At 48.3% G+C, this 19,907-nt stretch overlaps 2 protein-coding genes and 2 pseudogenes across 4 annotated transcripts in view; 2 read left to right on the forward strand and 2 right to left on the reverse strand.

Moving 5' to 3' along the window:
- Positions 1-13: 13 nt before the first annotated feature.
- LOC127694483 (UPF0688 protein C1orf174 homolog) lies at positions 14-727 on the forward strand (annotated as a pseudogene).
- A 3,412-nt stretch (positions 728-4,139) lies between these two features.
- Positions 4,140-6,903, reverse strand: LOC127693951 (serine protease 28-like). Its single transcript, XM_052195259.1, has 5 exons — positions 6,843-6,903; positions 6,491-6,671; positions 6,127-6,392; positions 4,593-4,756; positions 4,140-4,469 (listed from the first exon to the last, which is right to left on the reverse strand). Exons 1-5 carry the CDS (start codon positions 6,901-6,903, stop codon positions 4,320-4,322), a joined length of 822 nt encoding a protein of 273 aa, XP_052051219.1. The 3' UTR covers positions 4,140-4,319.
- Positions 6,904-8,458: 1,555 nt separating this feature from the next.
- Positions 8,459-14,793, reverse strand: LOC127694484 (mastin-like; annotated as a pseudogene).
- A 612-nt stretch (positions 14,794-15,405) lies between these two features.
- Positions 15,406-19,907, forward strand: part of LOC127693938 (tryptase-like) — a 127,692-nt gene continuing 123,190 nt past the window's right edge. For 2 of the 3 annotated variants that reach the window (XM_052195248.1, XM_052195250.1), the window contains exon 1: positions 15,432-15,507. In XM_052195248.1, the coding sequence (XP_052051208.1) occupies positions 15,447-15,507 (61 nt within the window). In that variant the 5' untranslated portion in view covers positions 15,432-15,446. Of the gene's footprint in view, positions 15,508-15,598; positions 15,765-19,907 lie in introns of all 3 variants that reach the window. The other variant, XM_052195249.1, reaches the window with a different exon arrangement.

Raw genomic sequence — 19,907 nt, forward strand, 5'->3', positions numbered from 1 at the left:
TCCTAGCTTTACAATGGAAGTTACTCTGCAGTCAACTTGGCCTCTGCAGGGGCCATCACAAGTTCCTCTGCAAAAACAACATGATGGCTTCCTCATCACACAAGCTACAGGCAGACAGACATCAACAAAGTTCAAGTATGACAAAGGTCACCTTGTGAAGGCACAATTACAAAAAGTTGGCCCTAAGAGTGACTTTTCTTCTTTGCCAAAAGTGGCCCTGTGGCCCCTTGTGAAGATAAGTTTGCAGAGGATGGTGCTGAAGCTGCTGTCCCTGCACCGGAGAGCCAAGTGCCTCCTCAGGGCTGCCCCAAGCCTGAGAGTGAGGAGCCCTCAGCAAAGGCCGAGAAGGGCCTGTCCACAGACCCCAGCAGAATTGCCGCAGCTCAGGAGCCCGATGACACTTCTGCCAGACAGGCGGAGTCTGTGCCCAGGACAGAGGAGGTACAGGCGGGCATCCGTGCTTCAGATGGACAGCAGCGTCTTTCTAGATAACGACAGCAACCAGCCCATGCCCGTGAGTCGCTTCTTCGGGAATGCTGAGCTTATGCAGGATCTGCCACCAGCCTCTTCATCTTGTCCTTCCATGAGCAGACAAGAAGTCAGAAAAATGCCCTTCAGAGCCAAAGATGCCGAGGACGACGCTGAGGGGCAGAGTGGCAGGGGGGTGGGGCACCCGGTGTCTGCCAGTCAAGATTCTGTATGGCATGTTCACGAGAATATGCTCTGAGTGCAGAGTGGACATGAGTGTCACTGGATAGACACCGGACACGCTGCTGCCACCACTGCTGTGTGCAGGTCCTCTCCTTCCATAGACACACCGTGCTGGCACAGGGAACTGGGCAGTGGAAACAAGGAATCTCCTGAGTGCTTTGGCTTTGGTAACAAGCTTACTTCCATGCCAAACTGACCACTGAAGATGAATTCTGTTTCTTCTGGAAGAAGTCCTGTTTGTGAGTGAAGCTCACCATTTAACTTGTACTTTTGCAAAGTATATATGAGAAGGAAATAAAATATAATTTGAAAATAAAAAAAATAAGCAAGAACAAGAACAAGAACAAGAATATTTTTTGGAGCCAGGCCTTTAGTCTGAACACTCTAGAGGCAGAGGCAGGTGGATCTCTGTGGGTTCAAGGCCAGACTGGTCGACAGATCAAGTCCATGCCACCCAGGGTTACAGAGAATCCTGTCTTTTTTTTTTTCAAGACAGGGTTTCTCTGTGTAGCCCTGGCTGTCCTGGAACTCACTCTGTAGACCAGGCTGGCCTTAAACTCAGAAATCCACCTGCCTCTGCCTCCCAGAGTGCTGGGATTACAGGCGTGTGCCACCACCGCCCGGCATGAGAACCCTGTCTTAAATCAAAAACACCAGCATCTTTGGAATCTTTTAACTTAACAAACCACTAACTTCCACCAACCCCAAAGTTAAGATGTCATCGGAAAAGCCTCCCCCATCTTGTTGTAACCACTTCTCTGATGTTCCTCACACCAGGACTGCATTGTAGTTGTTATTTTGTTTTGTTTTGTCTTGTCTTGTTTGTCTTTGGTTGTTCAAGACACAGTTTCTCTGTGTAGCCCTGGCTATCATGGAATTCACACTGTAGAACAGGCTGGACTCGAACTCACAGGCATCTCCCTACCTCTGCCTCCCAAAGGCTGGAATGAAAGGTGTGACCCACCACACCAGGCTGGGAAGTCTCTTTCTTATGAGTGCAGGCTTTCCTTGATCTCACCAAACAAGAGTAAAGGCCATGACCCAGCTTCCTTGGTCAAATTATACAAGTTTTATATTCTCCCAGACAGGACCGTCTCCAGAAAGCAGGGTTTGAGAAAATAGCATTGAACACAAGGGAAGGCAGGGTTTATATCAGCACCAAAAATGCTGGGGCGTTTTAAGGGTTGAGGGATTTGCAGAGGAATTTTGGTTATGAAGGAACTTGGCTGAACATTACAGAATTATTTGGCAGAACATCTAATCAGGATGGAAGTTTGGGTACAGGGTGTGGAAGATGACAAATTTCCAAAAAAGAGACAAGACCTGGTCAGATTTAAGATTTACATAAAATAGGAATGAATTCATTTAGATATTGGAATAAGATGGCTTCTAATCGTAGGGTGGAGTCAAGCTAGTTCATCACACCGTCTTCCTGTTCGCCTTTGGATGCCTTTCAGCAATGTGCTGCTGCTGCTGCTGCTACCACTGCTTGCCTGCATGCTTTCCTTGTTTTGTGACATGGTCCAGTGTATAGCCTTGGATAGGCTGGAATTCTCTAATAGACCAGGCTGACCTCAGACTCATAAGGATCCATATATCTCTGTCCTCCAAGTACTGGGATTAAAGTCATTTGCCACCATACCCAGATCAGTTTGATGTTCTTTTTAAATATTTGAGGTAATGTTCATTTGGTAGCTGGCTTTGTCTTTCTGTGCTCTTGAACAATATTGGGGTATTGCTATTAAATAGATAAACATGGTATCCACGTGGTGAAAAAGAGGGTTGTCAAAGCCACTGGACCCCAACTGTAATTCAACTTCAGGGACTGCAGAGTTGGAAGACAGAGCTCTGCCACTGCTGCAGGGGTGGCTTCAGTGAGACAGTTGGGTCTCCTTTGACTTGGCTTTGCTTTTTCCCACATATGACTTGTGTAAGGAGGCCTGTCAGCTCTAGGTGGGAACATGGCTTACCTTTATAGAATGATGGCTTTCTTAAAGGGACAGGCTCATAATCTAGAAATAATGCCATTTCTAGGACACGTCTTGTCGATGTGGAAAATCTCTTGAGTAAACGTGGAGTGCTATTGAAACTTTTAGAATATCTACCTTGGGGTAGGAAAGGTTTGGGGCTCTCTTGAGCCATCAAATTCTATCAGAGTAATTGAAATGGAGAAATGGGGGTTTTGAGATCTGCCATGATGTGTGTGACCATTAAAATATTGTTTTGAGGAATCTGCGAAAGACAGCTGCAGACAGAGAGAAGAAACCTCTCACGCGTGGGAGAAGTGTGTTGCCATCAGCATAGGTGTTAGGAGCACTGACTATTCTTCAAGAGGTCCTGAGTTCAATTACCAACAACCATTGGGATCTGATGACCAATTCTGGTGTATATGAAGACAGCAACAGTTTACCCAGATATATCAAATAAATAAATCTTTCTAAATATGTGTCAGATGATCCACATGTCAGTTTAATAACACAGGAGCAGTGACAGCTGACTTCATACATGACCATCCTATACAATTGCCATGGTTGCAGAACACTGCATTGAGAAAATAAGTCTAAGACTCAGGGGCAGGATCGACTGATAAACATGACAGAACCTTATCGTGCTGTATTGGGCTTTCCTCCAGCCAGTGGCTCCTGAAACCACCTGACTCCTGCTTCCAAAGATAATGATCAGAATCAGAGAGACCTGATAATAATTTTCAAAATAGCTTTGCTGCTGCTGGTTGTATTTTCATAGAGCCTTTTAAGTAAACTGTTAGCATTCTACAGGAGTACAGCCTTGAGATGCCAGGATGTTTCCCACCTGACTAGCAGAGTGGTATCAGGTGGGACTGACCTACGAATAATTCCTTCTCTGCCTCTGTTGCAAATTTGTTAGAATTAACTCCTTGAGGATTGTCACTTACATTCCCTGCCCCTCCCCAGATCCCACACATGTGTGACTCAGGCCAACCAAGACAGATCTTCCCTAGCCATCCTGGGACAATGACAGACTGACCAACAAAGGGCTGATCAGCAGTGTCTTCAGAGACTATTGTTCAGACACAAGGGGGAAACTCTTAGAACTGAGATAAAGTCACCCTGGGTCTGGCAGCACTTGCCTGTAACCCCAGCACGTCAGCAGCGAGAGCAGGGGTTTGTGAGTTTGAGGCCAACCTAGGCTTCATGAATAGACGCTATCTCTAACCAAAGAGATGGAATTAGCTGCTAGTGTGAGCCTTTCCAAAAGTGACTAAAAATGGAGACATTAGAAAAATGTGTCTCATTTATTACATTTCCTGGATATACTCTACCTCAAGACTGAGGTGCTAAAACTGAAAGTAGAGAATTATAACTGGCCTTGGAGCCGCTGAGCCCACCCGTTCCTCAGCCATGCGCACGCCTCAAAGACCACTCCCAACACCTTCATTTGCTGTCAGTTTATTGAGACAAATACAGGCACAGGCAGCCCAACCCCACACTGGGGTTTCCTGGGCATTCTTGTCAGCAGGGAAGGACAGGCCAGGGAAGAAGGCAGGACAAGGAAGGGTCCAGGAAGGGAAGATCAGAGGAGTCAAGAAGCTGTCTCTGATGTTGGGCAGCAGCCGGGAGACACGTCCACTAGATGTGCTGATGGATCCAGGCTAAGGAGCTCTGGACTCTCGAGAAGATTGATGGCAGGTCGTTGCTGCACTCTACGCCTATGCTGACCACGCCTACCTGTACCCACTTGTTGCTCTTCAGGCAGACCAAGGGACCCCCAGAGTCACCCTGCAGGAAGAGGGGCAGTCCTATCAGAGGCAAAGCACTAGGAAAATCCCAAATCCACCCTCCCTTGGAGAAAAGGCATCTGGAGCAGGATAGGAAGGTCACATCTGGACCCAGGTGACTCACAAAACAGGGGCCTCGGCCTAAGGTGCCAGCACAGAGCATGTCGTCAAAGATGGCCACACTTTGAGGTTCATCAGACATTTTCTTCCTATAAGCCCGCTTACAGCTCTCGTTATCCTGAATTGGGATCTTCACTTCATACAGTTGATAGGGAGGCTTCAGAGCCACTGGAGGAGGGGCAGAGGAGTCAGGGAGCAGGGGTGAGTGGCATGTCCCCAGAAGATTCACTTCATGCCAGTCACACTGGCCATGACCTCACTCCCTTGGCCTGGAGCAAGTCAGAGTCCCCATTACCTATATGTCCTAGATGGGACCAGGATCTCAAGCTATCTGTACAGGCATAGCCTTCTATTTTAAATGGTTTTAAGACTCTTTGAAAGGGTTTAGAGGGCCTCCAAATTCACATCTTCCTAGAACTTCAGAATGTGACTTTGTTTAAAGATAATTTATTTATGTGTGTCATTGAGTTAAAAAATTAAAGCTCTTCTGGTCCCAGGCACTGTGGGAGCCTCGGGTTACCATGCAGAAAGAACCACACCACACAAAACCAGTCCCACAAATGGCACAGAAATGGCATCAAGAAACCCTGGTCACAAATACACGAATGTCTTAGGGGATTCCTGAAGATCATGCTTTTTGCCAAGAAGCAGGACAAGAAAGGCCTGAAGAAAATGCAGGCCAACAATGCAAAGGCAGTGAGTGCAAGTGCAGAGGCCATCAAGGCCCTGGTGCAGCCTGAGGCCACCAAGCCCAAGATGCTGAAGGGCCCCAGCCACAAACTCGGCCCCCTGGCTTTCATGGCTCACCCCAAGCTTGGGAAGTGGCTTTAAAGCTGCATGGCCGGGGGCATAGGCTCTGTTAGACAAAACCCAAGGTTCCATCCACGGCAGAGGCCACAGTTCCAGCTAAGGCCCAGGCTTCATCTCCAGCTCAGACTCCCAAAGGTGCCCAGACCCCTATGAAGGGCCCATAGAAAAGGCTCCTGCCAGTGTGAAGACAGATAGACTGCTGTGACAAACCCAAGCACTGTTTGCAGATGACCAGTGTCCTGTGCTGTTTTTTTTTTTCAAATAAACTTGAGGCTTTATCTCAAAAAAAAAAAAAAAGAAAAAAAGAAAAAGAAAAGAAAAGAAAAGGAAAACAAAAAAAAAGAGAAAAAAGAAAAGTAAAATGTCTGAGTGCACCTAAAGGTACCCAGATGACATGAAGAAATGGGGTTCCTCTAAGAGGGTATCCCCATCCCTCCTGCATGGGAGAGAGACAAATAAGCAGCAGCACCTTCACACCAGGGCAGTCAGGTTGGTTCTACCTTGGCTACTTGCTGACCATGAGACCTGAAAATATCCTGACTTTTGTGAGCATCTCATTGGTGGCCAAGAAGCCTACCCATGATCCCCTGCACCTGGGAGTCACCACAGAGCCTTGCTGCTGCCTGTTTGTTTCCACACTGCCAGCTATCCCTCCAGAAGGGACATGGAAGGGGAGACTGTGCAATGTCCCCTCTGTCTCTCCATCTATCCACCCCAGCTGTGCTTACCATTTTGGTGAACATTGCCCCAGCCAGCCAGCCAACACTGGTCAGTTGAGTTGAAGATTGAGCTGGCATTTGGCAGAGAGACTGGACTGACATGTGTGGAGGTGACCAGGTGGGCAGTCAACTGCATCAGGGCCACATCAAATCTCTTACTGAATTGGTTGAAGTCTGGGTGGAGGATGATCCTGCTGATGTTCAGAAGGTCCTGTTCCTTGTAGAGGTATACTTCCCCCACCTGGACCCGGAACGAGACTGGTTCGGCATCCTGGCTGTGGGAGGACAGACACTGGTGGCTCAGAGGCAGATGGTCAGGGGTAGCATCGTGTCAACATTCCACACCCAGCAGATGCCCCCAGTGGTGTCTCACCTTTGGATGCAGTGGGCAGCAGTCAGAATCCACTGAGGATGGATGATGGAGCCCCCACAGATGTGCACCCAGGAGCTTGCCTTGTAATCGTAGGTTCTCAGGCTAACCTGCCATGGCCACCTCCCTGGTAGGGTACGGTGACCCCCCACAATGCCCACTGGCTTACTTCTGGAGACAGATACTGAAAGCATCATGGACAAGTCAGAGAACAAGGAGCAGCTTCCTGTTACCCAAACCCAGATGTTGACACCCAGTGCTCAGGTGACCCTAAGAGTGAGCCAGCTGGGGGTCGGGAACAAAGCAGGACTGCCTTCCTGATGCGAAGCACTAACTGAGGGGAGTCAGGACTTACCAGAGGCCATGAACACTGGGCTTTCCAGGAAGGAGAGAACCAGGAGCAACAGCTGGAACATCTGCAGGGGGAGGAAGGCTCTGGGAAGTGCAGGGCCTCAGCCACTACAGGTGAGAAATGCTGTGGCTCCTCCCACTGGCCACCCCCAAAACAACTCTCTTTATCATCATGAAAAACTGGATTGGGCTTGGTGGACTTTTCCTGAAACCAAGACAACACTCAAAATATAGGCCTTTGTATCTCCCTGCTCAGGTTCAAATATTCTTTACAGGAGCACACAAGAGACCTGGGTCCCATGCCCACCCAGGACTTGAAGTCAGGAGAGACATCTGATATCATCTGTGGGCATTTCTGTTTTGGAGCCTGTGAAGATACTGCTGGAGCACATGCACAGACACAGACACACACACACAGACACACACACACACACACACACACACACACACACACACACACACAAGGCAGAGGTCAGGGGTGCTTCCAAACTGGGGCTCTCCCACTTCACATATCCACAGTGTCCCATTAAAATAATCTCAGTCTGGCCACAAACACGCATCTTGTGGCCAAGACAAGTATGGCAAAGAAGCTTCTAGACCTCAGGTGAGAAACTGTCAGTAAGTCTCCCAGCAGTCTCCCTACTGTCCACTTAAGAGGATAAGGACACCCATTGTCCCCTCCATAGGGGCTGTCAGAGGAAACTCAGAGTCAAGCTGAGAACTCACCTTAGCTCCAGAAACACAAGCTTCTGTCCTATGAGAACCACTCACAGGGTGGTTTTAGAGACACACCCCCACAGACAGGTGGGTTCACCCAGATAGCCTATGGCACAGTTTTTTGGAGTCTAGTTGACAGACATATATCTCAGTTGAGAGCAAGACAGACAATTCTGAAAACTCTGGGCAGATGGAAGGGTTTATATTTCTAAACTAGACAAAGGTGACCTAAGGTGAATCCTGGCATTTCCAAACACCATTAACATGTCCAACGTCAGTAAAAAGACAACCAGAGCACCAGAACCTCACAGGAAATGTATAGATGACTATCTTAATGACTTTGTTTATGCTGTAGGCTTGGCACCTGTTGCATGGTCTGCTAACTGGCAAGGTGGAAGTGAGGGCCAACATGGACATGGACATGGAAGCTAGGTGGTAGCTAGCTGGTAGAACATGCTCTTCTGAACAAATCGTCTCCATCAGATTATCTGTGACTGATCCCCTAGCTAAACGTGGCAGTGTTGCAAGCATCGTTCTGGTTGTCCTGGTTTTCAGGGCATTAAAATCCAAGGAGAGGCCATGGAAAGCATCTGAGGCTTGACACCCTGTGGCAGGGTCCAATCCCTGCAAAGAGTGCTGAGAAGACACAGGTCAAGGTGAAGCCTCCAGTGCAGCAGAGGCTCCTCCACCTACTGAAGATAATCTCACAGTTGAGAGTGCCTGGAGACTTTTGGAGTTGGACCTATTTTATTTCATATTAAGAGATGAGACTTTGGAAAGTTGTGGCATAAAATGATGTGTTTGGGTATCAAGATAGCAAGGGGAGAAGTAGGCAGAGGTCAGGGGTGCTGCCAAACTGCGGCTCTCCCACTTCACATAGTTAGTTTTGTCAGTGTAACTGGTTTACTCATTGTTCTGTTGCTGTAAAGAGACACCATAACCATGACAACTCTTGTAACGGAAAGCATTTAAGAGGGCCTTACTAACAGTTTCAGAGTTTTAATTCACTGTCATTGTTGTGGAGATCCATGATGACATGCAGGTAGATATGGTGCTGGAGAAGCAGCTGAGAGCTCTACATCTGGATTCAGATCCACAGGCCATAGGAAGAATGAGACTCTAGGTAGGGAATGTGCTTTTGGAAGCCTCAAAGCCCACCCTCAGAGACACATTTTCTCCAACAAGGCCACCACACCTCCCAATGCTTTCAAATTATGCCACTACCTGGTGGCCAAGCCCTCAAATATATGAGACTCTGGGGCCATTCTTACTCAAACATCCAGTGACACGACTTAGAACCAACAGAGAAGAGAGGTATTATCTAAATCAGGTTGGTGAGTAGGCCTTTCTATGAGGTGTTGTTTTGGTGATAACTGGTGTGGAAGACCCCACACACTCTGAACAGCACTATTCCCTAGGCTCCTGAACTTTGAAGAGAGGAGCCAGCTAGCTGAGAACCAGAACAAGGGATCACACAGTTATCCATGTCTTTATCCTCTTGCTCTTGTCTGTGGATGTGATGCCTTGAATTCCTGCACTGACTTCGCTGCAATAACGGATTGTGACCTGGAGTCGTGAGCCAAAGAAACCATTTCTGCTCAAAGTTGCCTTGTTGGAATATTTTATCATAGCAACGGAAATGAAACTAGAATAGAATTTTTTTTGTTTTAGATAACAGGTTTCTTGGTGTAGCTCTGGCTGCCCTGGAACACACTCTGTAGATCAGGCTAGCCTCCAGGTCATAGATTCAACTGCCTTAGCCTCTTGAGTGTTGAATTAAAGGCATGTGTCAGCAACATCTGGCTCCGAGAACGGCCATTTTCAATGTAATTCTGCACTAATGCCTCATGATCTCTGGATCTGAGGGTGCTAGGTTTAGGGGGTTCATAGAGAAGGACATCGATCCTGGAACCATCCATCATCCCCACGCTGGATGAAAACTTCCTGCTGCTGCTTTGGGGTCACCCATCCTCTAAGGAAGCCCAATGAACTAACAGTTTCTCTGGGGAGAACTTCAGTAGAACCATATTTTGGAGGAGGGGAAAGACATTGTTTAAGTCTCTGAAAGGAAGGAATACTCAACAGGGGACCTCCCCCAATACCCCAGTGACCATGATACAGCTGAGACCAATCAAACAGAGCTAAGCCCAGCCTTGGCTTTTCTCATCATTCCTCTGGTTTTGGGGACTATGTTTTCTTGAGAGTCTTGACTATCTTTAGCACACACCCCACAGCTGAGCTCTCCCCACAGCCTTGGAGTGAGGAGATTGTGTTCAACCTATCTAAAAATCCAGCTTCCATGAGGTGATGTAATCTTCAGGAGGGGCTAGCCTGCAGGAAAGGCTGGGAACAGCATTCTTAAACTGTCACCCAGGGATGCTCTACAATGCTCATGTGTTACTCGATGTCTCCCATGATCATGGTGCTGCAGGGAGCAAGTTCTAGGCCACACGGGGTTTCAAAAAGAAAAAGCCCTTTGATGTATCTGAAATCTATGTTTGAGTTGTGTGAGGCTAATGAGATTATTTTGGTTTGTCCAGATGGCTGCATGTCTTTCCAGGTCTCTCCAGTTTTTAGTATCATTTTACAGGTCTCCCACAGGCATGTGTCCCTAGGTTTACCTCATCTTTGGTTTGGTTTGGTATTCGTTTGTTGCTTTTGTTTTTTATTTCACACAGGACTTGAAATTTATAACAGAATGCGATTTGGTGGGGTGCAGAACAAAACAGTAGAAACCCTCAAGAGTGAATTTGTGGGTCTCCTGCTACTTGTCCAGGATACATGCCACAATTGGGAATATATTTTACCCCACAGCCATCAGAGATGAGCCATTTCCCAGCTACTCTGTCATCAAGTCCATTGGTGCTAAACTTGGTGAAAACCCCAAGCCTGTGAGGTGTTTTCCTTCCAGTAGCCAGGGAACTTGAACCTGACTCTACACAGGGCCTCACTCACTGTTCCTTATCCTTCAGATCTGTTCAGAGGCACATGAGGAGCTGGCCAGTGTGAACCCTGGCTGCTATGCCTGTGACTTGGGGCCCACCTTGGGTAGGACATTCAGATCAAAAGTTAATGGCCTCCAGGGAATCATCACCAAGTTCCCTTCGGGCAGCCCATAGAGGTGACAAGCTGCACACATCCCCAAAGAAGATGTTGTTTCCTCTAGGTGTTCAAGAGGAAAGCATTCTCATTGGTTTAGGTGCTTTCAGCATCTTCATAGTTTTGAGGCAGGATCTCTGCAGCCCAGGCTAGCCTTGAACTCATGCCCCCTTTCTGTCTGAGCTTCTTGAATGCTAGGGTTGTATGTTTGAACCACCATTTATGGTTCCACTGGGGTACTTTTCAAAACCCTGAACTGATTAGTTAACTCATCAAAAGCCTTGACAATTTCCGGGTCTTGCTTTCTGAGACTCCACAGAGTGCTAGGCACTGAAACCTGGCCGAACTGCTGCTTGTGTTTGGCTCTCACACAGGCACAGAACAGGACCACGGAATGGGGTTTCCTAGCTGATAGGATGAGGCCTACAGAGTCACTTCAGTGCAGGACCATGAGGGCAGAAAGGGGGTTTGTATAAATCAGTAGACAAACTACTGGTGACTAATGCTTGTGAGATTTAAGGAAAGAAAGCAATTTCCTTTACAAATATTGGAACAGACACAATTGTTAATGACATATTTAGGAGAGTCACACTGCCCTGAGGTCAGAAAACAGACTGTCATGGATGCTTGGGTTTGTTTGTTTTTTTGTGTGTGTTTTTCTTTGAAAGCCTCTGTAGGCACCTAAACCTTGAAAACATTTTTATCCTTTAGCTTGTGATAAGAGACACCTTTTGTCCCCTAAACAGCCCACTTTTTTTCCACCTGGGAGGCTAACCCATTAGCATTTCTTAGCGTTCAAGGCTAGCCTTGGCTATGGCGGGAGACCCTGTCTAAAAAACAAAACACAGAGAGTGTAGTTGTGTGGGTTTCAGCCCATGCCTGGAGTGCAAGCCATCCCTGTGTTTGGTCCCCTCCCCAGCCCCATAGCAGACACCTGCCCACTCCCTGTGGACTTCCTTCTCCTGGAGATCAGACAGTAGGTCCCTCATGGCCAGCTTCACTCACTCACCTAACAGAGAACTGCTTCCTGTTTGGTCCCTAGCCATCCCAGGAACCCAGATGACACTGATTCAATGAGTAGCTTAGAGACTTCCTACTTCAGCCCCTGAGGCCCCTCCACCCAGCACTGTGCACACCAGGTCTTTCAATCTGTTGATCTGAAGCTAGGTGTCCTCAGGTAGATTTTGGAGACGGCCTACCTACTAGATCACAGGTGTGCCTTCCCATTGTGTCCTTACATGTCAGATGGACAAGTCAGCTCTCTGGAGTCCCTGCTATAATCACCTCCTAAGGTTTCTGAGCTAGAGATAAGAAAGTCATGTCTCAGGGCAAAGCCACCATCAATGGAAAGAGAGGACTCTTTCCTAGGTGCTGGATGGCACACACATGTGTGGCCCCTATAGAACTTGGCTCCTCCAGTGACATCCAGCTGGGAGGAGATGTGGGGAGGCATAAGGGCCTCAAGGTGCATGCAGAAGACCTCAAAGCATCATGGGTAGATATATGGACTTGAGAGCCATAGCTGTATCTCAGTTGGTAGAGCACTTGCCTAGCATTCACTAAGCCCTGGGTGGAGTCACATAATGGGGTACGGTGTGCATATCTGTAATACCTGTAATTCCAGCACTTGCAAGGGGAAACAGGAAGGTCAGAAGTTCAAGGTGATCCTCAGCTATTTCATATGTTTCAGGTCAGTCTGAGCTATATATGACCCTCTGTCAAAACACACACACACACACACACACACACACACACACACACACACAAACACACGGGCGGACTGGAGACATGATGGCTCAGGAGTTAATAACACTATCTACTCTTCCAGAGATCCTGAGTTCAATTCCCAGAAACCACATGGACCATCTGTAATGGGATCGGATGCCCTCTTCTGGTGAGTCTGAAGACAGCCTCAATGTAGTCATATACATAAAATAAATAAATAAAAATTTAAAAACCTAAACAAAACAAACTGGGCTAGGGAGGTGGCTCAGTGGATGAAGCTCTATGCAGGCAGAAGGACTAGAGTTGAGATTCCCAGATTCCACAAGAAAACCCAGGGGATGTGGCAGTCCACCTAAAGTCCCCATAAGAGAAAGAGATGGGGGATTCCTGGGGCAAGCGGGGCAGCTAAGCTAGCTGAAGGGGCAAGCTCTGGGTTCAGCCAGGACCAGCCTTAGTAAATAAAGGAGAAAGTACTAGAGAAAAAGACGTAATGTCTACCTCCAGCTTCTACATACACACATGTGTGCACATACAAACACAACACACTCTCACACATATGTGAACGTGCATACATGTTCATGCAAGTTCCACAAACATGCAAGAGAGGAAGAAAGAAGGAAAAAAGAGGGAAGGGGAAAAAACTATCATTTAGGATTTGAATGGCCATGTGGGCTCAGAAAGGAACATTTTGACATCAGTAGTCAAAGACTGAAATATCTGGAGTCTCACAAATCTGACCCCTGCCTATTATTCCTGGAGCCTGAACAGGCAGGCAATGTTGGGAGGTCTGGACACCACAAAATAGTGTGGGCTGACTGAGAGTTCCACCCCTTCACACCACCAAGGGCTCAGAGACACGAATGGGGGAGGCCTCAGTGGACCAGCTCAGCCCCACCCTTAGTGCCAATCCCTGGATTCAAAGTGCAGACAGGCATCAATTAGACAATCCATCATTTAATGAGAAACACGGTAAGCAGGGGATATGGGCTGCACAGCTACTTTTGAGATGCGGTTTTAGCCCCTCCATTGCAGAGTTAAGGGACTCTAGAGACTCTAGACTCCAGCACAAGTTAGTTTCACTACCATGGGATGGGGAGGTTTAGGAAAGTGAGGCTGGCAGGAAGGAAGAGTGCACAGATCTACATGAGTGGCTGGTGTCTCCTCTCTTGTATGAATCCCATCTGGCACCATCAAATGTTCCGGGAACTTGGGGATTTAGCAGTTGATCCAGGACGTGTACCTCATCACTTGGTGTATAAACCAGGGATGTCAGGAAGGCCACAGCCTCTGCCCCAGGTGACCACACCCACCTGGACCCAGGAGAAGTTCCACCTGAATAACAAGGGGTCCCCTGGAGTCAAACTGCAGACAAAGGCAGGAATCAGCACAAGGAGGCCAAGTCAAGTGGGTACCAGCATCCTGGGCAAGGAAGGGACAGAGGAGAGAGGACTGGTCAGCCTGTTACCTGGCAGGCTTCACACAGCCCTCCATCCCAGCACAAAACATGTCATCTTTGATGATTCTGGTTGTGCTGTCCGAGGAAGAATTGGTCAGGTACTTCTGCTCACAGTCATGATTGTCCACAATGGAGACCTCCATTTCCCTCAGGTGGTAGAGTGAAGGCAGTGGCCCTGTGGGGAAAAGCCAGTGAGGACCAAAGCTGGAGGCTTCTGCCTCTTCCCGCCAGTTCTGGCAAAGGACACAATGTCTTCCCAATACCCACTGTGGTTCTCGATGACACCCCAGCCAGCCACCCAGCAGATCTTCTTTGAGGAGATCCTCTGGGAGTCAGCAGGGAGGGAAACAGGGTACACAAGATTGGGTAGCACAACTGGGGTGCCCAGTTTCATCAGAGCAATGTCTGCCTACCTGGGGACAGACATCTTGTCACTAAACTTGGGGTGGGAGATGATCTTGGCCACCTTCACCAGCTGATTGTTTTCATAGAGCCTCAGCTGTCCTACTTGAACTCTAAAGTCACAGGCCACCATCTTTGTCCTGGGAGACAGGACAATGAACCCCTCAGAGGGGCTGAAGAGTAGGGAAAATCAATACCAGCAGACACATAGGGATCAGTCAGAACAGACGTGGGGATCAGGAGGGTGTCAGAAATCCTGGCTCCCTCAGGAAGGCAGGAGTCACAGCCTTCCTGACTTGATGAGGAAAGTATCTCACCAAGTACCACCCACCTCCCGACACCCATCTGCTCTCAACCAAGAGAACAGGTGACTTAATTCACACCGTTATCCAGTAGGTAGCAGTTAGCACCCACTGAGGGTGGATGAGAGACCCCCACAGATGTGTTCCCATCTGCTGTGCCTCACGTTGTAGAACTGCAGGCTGACATGAAATGGGAACTGGGGGACTGAGACAGGGTAGCCGCCAATGATGCCACAGCATTCCCAGGCAAACATCACAGAGACTTCTGGTCATGAACACTGGCTTCTATTCCCAGGAGACCTGAGGGCAGAGGTGCTAATGATCAGTAGGTCAAGGAGAGTCACAGAGTAGAGTGCTTAAAGAAGAGAGTGGTCAGCCAGGAAGAGGTGCACGGTGGCAAGTGCCTGAGGGGAGGCTGGTGGCCACTCTGCCATCCCCCTTTCCCTGTGTTGCCTCTGCTCTGGAGCACACATGATAAAATAACCAGAAGCTCCTGACCAGCAGACAGGGCCCAGAGGCCACAGGACAGGTTTTACCACAGATCTGGGTCTAACATAGCAGAGGGTTGACAGTGCCCCTTCATGGCCCAGACGCTTGGCCTTGAGTGTGAGTCCCCCATTTCCTCCAGGCTTGGATTGGACAGGGGCATGCCCTTCCTCCTGCCCCACCCTGATCTGGAAGGATAAATGGAGAGGGACCTGAGGCTGGGTAGAGAAGATCAAAGACAGCTACAGTGATCTCTCCCAGACCAGAAGCAGAGTGGCCAAGCCACTAGAGACCTCAAGCTCCTACAATGGGCCTACCTTCCTGCTCCCAGGTTCCTGACTTGTTCTGCATCCCAAAACCCGATAGGCCTAGCCCAGCCCTCACCTCCAACTGGGCCTGCACTACTCCTCACCGTGTCCAAATGCTAAAGCTGCTGCTGCTGACACTGCCCCTCCTGTGCAGTCTGGTGCATGCAGCCCCTGGTGAGTTCTCCCCTGGGCCCTCCCTGTACCTCTCCCTGACCCTCGGAGTTCATAGGCCAGGGTACTAAGATTGGCCCTGTCCTGTTTCCAGGTCCAGCTCAGCCACGAGAGGGCATTGTGGGGGGACAGGAGGCACCTGAGAACAGGTGGCCCTGGCAGGTGAGCCTGCGTAAAAAAGGCACCAACTGGAACCACACCTGTGGCGGCTCCCTCATCCACCCACAGTGGGTGCTCACGGCGGCACACTGTGTGGGACCGTGAGTCTCTCTGGGCCTGGCAGGGTGGGACAAGGAATGGGGAGGAGAGTGGGGTAGGATGGGATCATCACATACCATCTCTGGGTTTCTGGAATAACAAGGACTTACCAAATGAATGTTTCTTCTCTTTAGGAAAATCCTTGGCACCAACATGGTCAGAGTAACACTCCAAAAGAAGTACCTTTATGACCATGACAACCTGCTGACTGTGAGCAAAATTATCCCACACCCTGACTTCTACATCTTCCAGAATGGGGCAGACATTGCCCTGCTGAAACTCACAAACCCTGTGAACATTTCCAGCAACATCCGCCCTGTCTCCCTGCCTTCTGCCTCCACCACCTTCTCTTCCAGAACATTATGCTGGGTGACAGGCTGGGGCAGAATTGGAGAAAAGGGTAAGTGGTAGAGAAAACTGAAGTGAGACAAGAGAGGTGAGACAGAAGAGGGCGTGGCCACACCACATCCCCAGCACAGGGCTTCCCTCCATCTTGTAGGATGGAAATCTGAAAACCTAGGAAGTGGGAAGGCTTCAGAACAACAGGGCTCTCAGGTTCCATAAGCCAGGAGACCCCAGGGTAGCTAGGATTGGTCATTCGGTCCCTCAAATCTCAGACACTTCATGTCTGAGGGGCCACATTCTGCTTGTATTTCAGGGATTTGAATGAGGAAGACCACACTTACCAAAAATGTTACACACACACACACACACACACACACAGAGAGAGAGAGAGAGAGAGAGAGAGAGAGAGAGAGAGAGAGAGAGAGAGAGAGAGAGAGAGAGAGAAGCTGGTTATAATTTCAGGGACTGGAATTACACAGGCTGTGTCAGAAACACGCATTTCATGGGCTGTGGCCCAGGTTACAGGTATTGTGTGTGGCTGGACAGCTCCCTTGGGAGCCTTCAGTGCCAATTTCTCTTTTCCCTAGGGGTCTTGCTTACTTTCTTTTGACATCTCAGAGTAGAGCTTTGGGGACAGGGCAATGAGCAGGCAGGCCCTGGCTGTGGACCACGGGGTGGATCCAATCTCCTCACACACAGAGGTGGGGCCTGAGAATAGTGTCCGAGACCAGGGCTCCACTGGGATCCTCTACCCAGCCTAGGCCAGAGCCAGCCATGCTGACCTGCCTTCCACTGACCAGACAGGGCGCTAAACACCCTCAGGACTGTCCACCATCTCTGAATAAGGTCAGAAATCCATGTCCAGCCTGGAGGAAGAAGCCAGGTTGGCAGAGCTGAATGAAGTGAGCCTGACTCACAGAGAGACGTGTGAGCAGAACTACCCTCAGAGGACAGGGTTAGCTGAGCCTATCCCAGTCTGGCACCTGGGACTCTGTCACAGGTTGGTCTATCTTTCACCCACAGAAGAGCTGCCGCCACCATTTCTATTGATGAACGTGAACATTCCCATTGTAGGAAATGACCTGTGTGACAAGATTTATCACAAAGGTCTCAGCACAGGTGACCATATCTGCATTGTCCACAAGGACATGCTGTGTGCTGGGGATGAAAAACGTGACTCCTGCAAGATGAGCTCCTGTCCCCTCACCCTGCCACCCCCACCCAGACTTTACAAGAGTACTGACCCGTGTCCTCTCCAGGGTGACTCCGGAGGACCTCTGGTCTGCAAGGGAAAACACACCTGGCTGCAGGCAGGTGTGGTGAGCTGGGGAGAAGACTGCGCATGGCCCAACAGGCCTGGTGTCTACACCCGAGTCACCTATTACTTGGACTGGATACTCCGCTATGTCCCCAGAGACTTCTTTGTCACATCCAGGGTGACCTCTGTTGCTCCCAACATGCTGCTTCCTGCCCGGGTAGCATCCCTGCCTTCCTCTCCTGCCCCCCATCCCGAGCCCCAACTCTGCTCTACCTAAGCCCCTGACCACCCATGTCCTCCCACTCAGGTAGCTAGCTATACTCTGCAGGCAGCCACTCTCTGCTGTGGCTCAATAAAATGCATTAAAGCAGTCGTGAGTTTGCTGTGAATCTGGCGTCAAGAGGAGTAAATGAAGTGCCTGGGAGAGTCGGGGTGAGGTTGCTTGAGCTTGGGGTGCCAGCTGGGGGCTTTGGCTCCTACAGTGAGGTGGATCCTCCTCATCACCCTGTCTGTCATCTTTTTTTTCTTTTTTTTTTAAATTTTTTTATTGGATATAATTTATTTACATTTCAAATGATTTCCCCTTTTCTAGCCCCCCACTCCCCGAAAGTCCCATAAGCCCCCTTCTCTTCCCCTGTCCTCCCACCCAACCCTTCCCACTTCCCCATTCTGGTTTTGCCGAATACTGCTTCACTGAGTCTTTCCAGAACCAGGGGCCACTCCTCCTTTCTTCTTGTACCTCATTTGATGTGTGGATTATGTTTTGGGTATTTCAGTTTTCTAGGTTAATATCCACTTATTAGTGAGTGCATACCATGATTCACCTTTTGAGTCTGGGTTACCTCACTTAGTATGATGTTCTCTAGTTCCATCCATTTGCCTAAGAATTTCATGAATTCATTGTTTCTAATGGCTGAATAGTACTCCATTGTGTAGATATACCACATTTTTGCATCCACTCTTCTGTTGAGGGATACCTGGGTTCTTTCCAGCATCTGGCAATTATAAATAGGGCTGCTATGAACATAGTAGAGCATGTATCCTTATTACATGGTGGGGAGTCTTCTGGGTATATGCCCAGGAGTGGTATAGCAGGATCTTCTGGAAGTGAGGTGCCCAGTTTTCAGAGGAACCGCCAGACTGATTTCCAGAGTGGTTGTACCAATTTGCAACCCCACCAGCAGTGGAGGAGTGTTCCTCTTTCTCCACACCCTCTCCAACACCTGCTGTCTCCTGAATTTTTAATCTTAGCCATTCTGACTGGTATAAGATGAAATCTCAGGGTTGTTTTGATTTGCATTTCCCTAATGACTAATGAAGTTGAACATTTTTTAAGATGCTCCTCCGACATCCGAAGTTCTTCAGGTGAGAATTCTTTGTTTAACTCTGTACCCCATTTTTTAATAGGGTTGTTTTGTTTTCTGGAGTCTAACTTCTTGAGTTCTTTATATATATTGGATATTAGCCCTCTATCTGATGTAGGATTGGTGAAGATCTTTTCCCAATTTGTTGGTTGCCGATTTGTCCTCTTGATGGTGTCCTTTGCCTTACAGAAACTTTGTAATTTTATGAGGTCCCATTTGTCAATTCTTGCTCTTAGAGCATACGCTATTGGTGTTCTGTTCAGAAACTTTCTCCCTGTACCGATGTCCTCAAGGGTCTTCCCCAGTTTCTTTTCTATTAGTTTCAGAGTGTCTGGCTTTATGTGGAGGTCCTTGATCCATTTGGATTTGAGCTTAGTACAAGGAGACAAGGATGGATCAATTCGCATTCTTCTGCATCCTGACCTCCAGTTGAACCAGCACCATTTGTTGAAAAGGCTATCTTTTTCCATTGGATGTTTTCAGCCTCTTTGTCGAGGATCAAGTGGCCATAGGTGTGTGGGTTCATTTCTGGATCTTCAATCCTGTTCCATTGATCCTCCTGCCTGTCACTGTACCAATACCATGCAGTTTTTAACACTATTGCTCTGTAGTATTGCTTGAGGTCAGGGATACTGATTCCCCCAGATTTTCTTTTGTTGCTGAGAATAGTTTTAGCTATCCTGGGTTTTTTGTTGTTCCAGATGAATTTGATAATTGCTCTTTCTAACTCTGTGAAGAATTGAGTTGGGATTTTGATGGGTATTGCATTGAATCTGTATATTGCTTTTGGCAAAATGGCCATTTTAACTATATTGATTCTACCGATCCATGAGCATGGGAGGTTTTCCCATTTTTTTGAGGTCTTCTTCCATTTCCTTCTTCAGAGTCTTGAAGTTCTTGTCATACAGATCTTTCACATGTCTGGTAAGAGTCACCCCAAGATACTTTATACTGTTTGTGGCTATTGTGAAGGGGGTCATTTCCCTAATTTCTTTCTCAGCCTGCTTATCCTTTGAGTATAGGAAGGCCACTGATTGGCTTGTGTTGATTTTATAACCTGCCCCTTTGCTGAAGTTGTTTATCAGCTGTAGGAGCTCTCTAGTGGAGTTTTTTGGGTCACTTAGGTAGACTATCATGTCGTCTGCAAATAATGATAGTTTGACTTCTTCCTTTCCAAT

Source organism: Apodemus sylvaticus, chromosome 10 (genome assembly GCF_947179515.1).
Source record: "Apodemus sylvaticus chromosome 10, mApoSyl1.1, whole genome shotgun sequence".
In the NCBI taxonomy this organism is placed as follows: Eukaryota; Metazoa; Chordata; class Mammalia; order Rodentia; family Muridae; genus Apodemus; species Apodemus sylvaticus.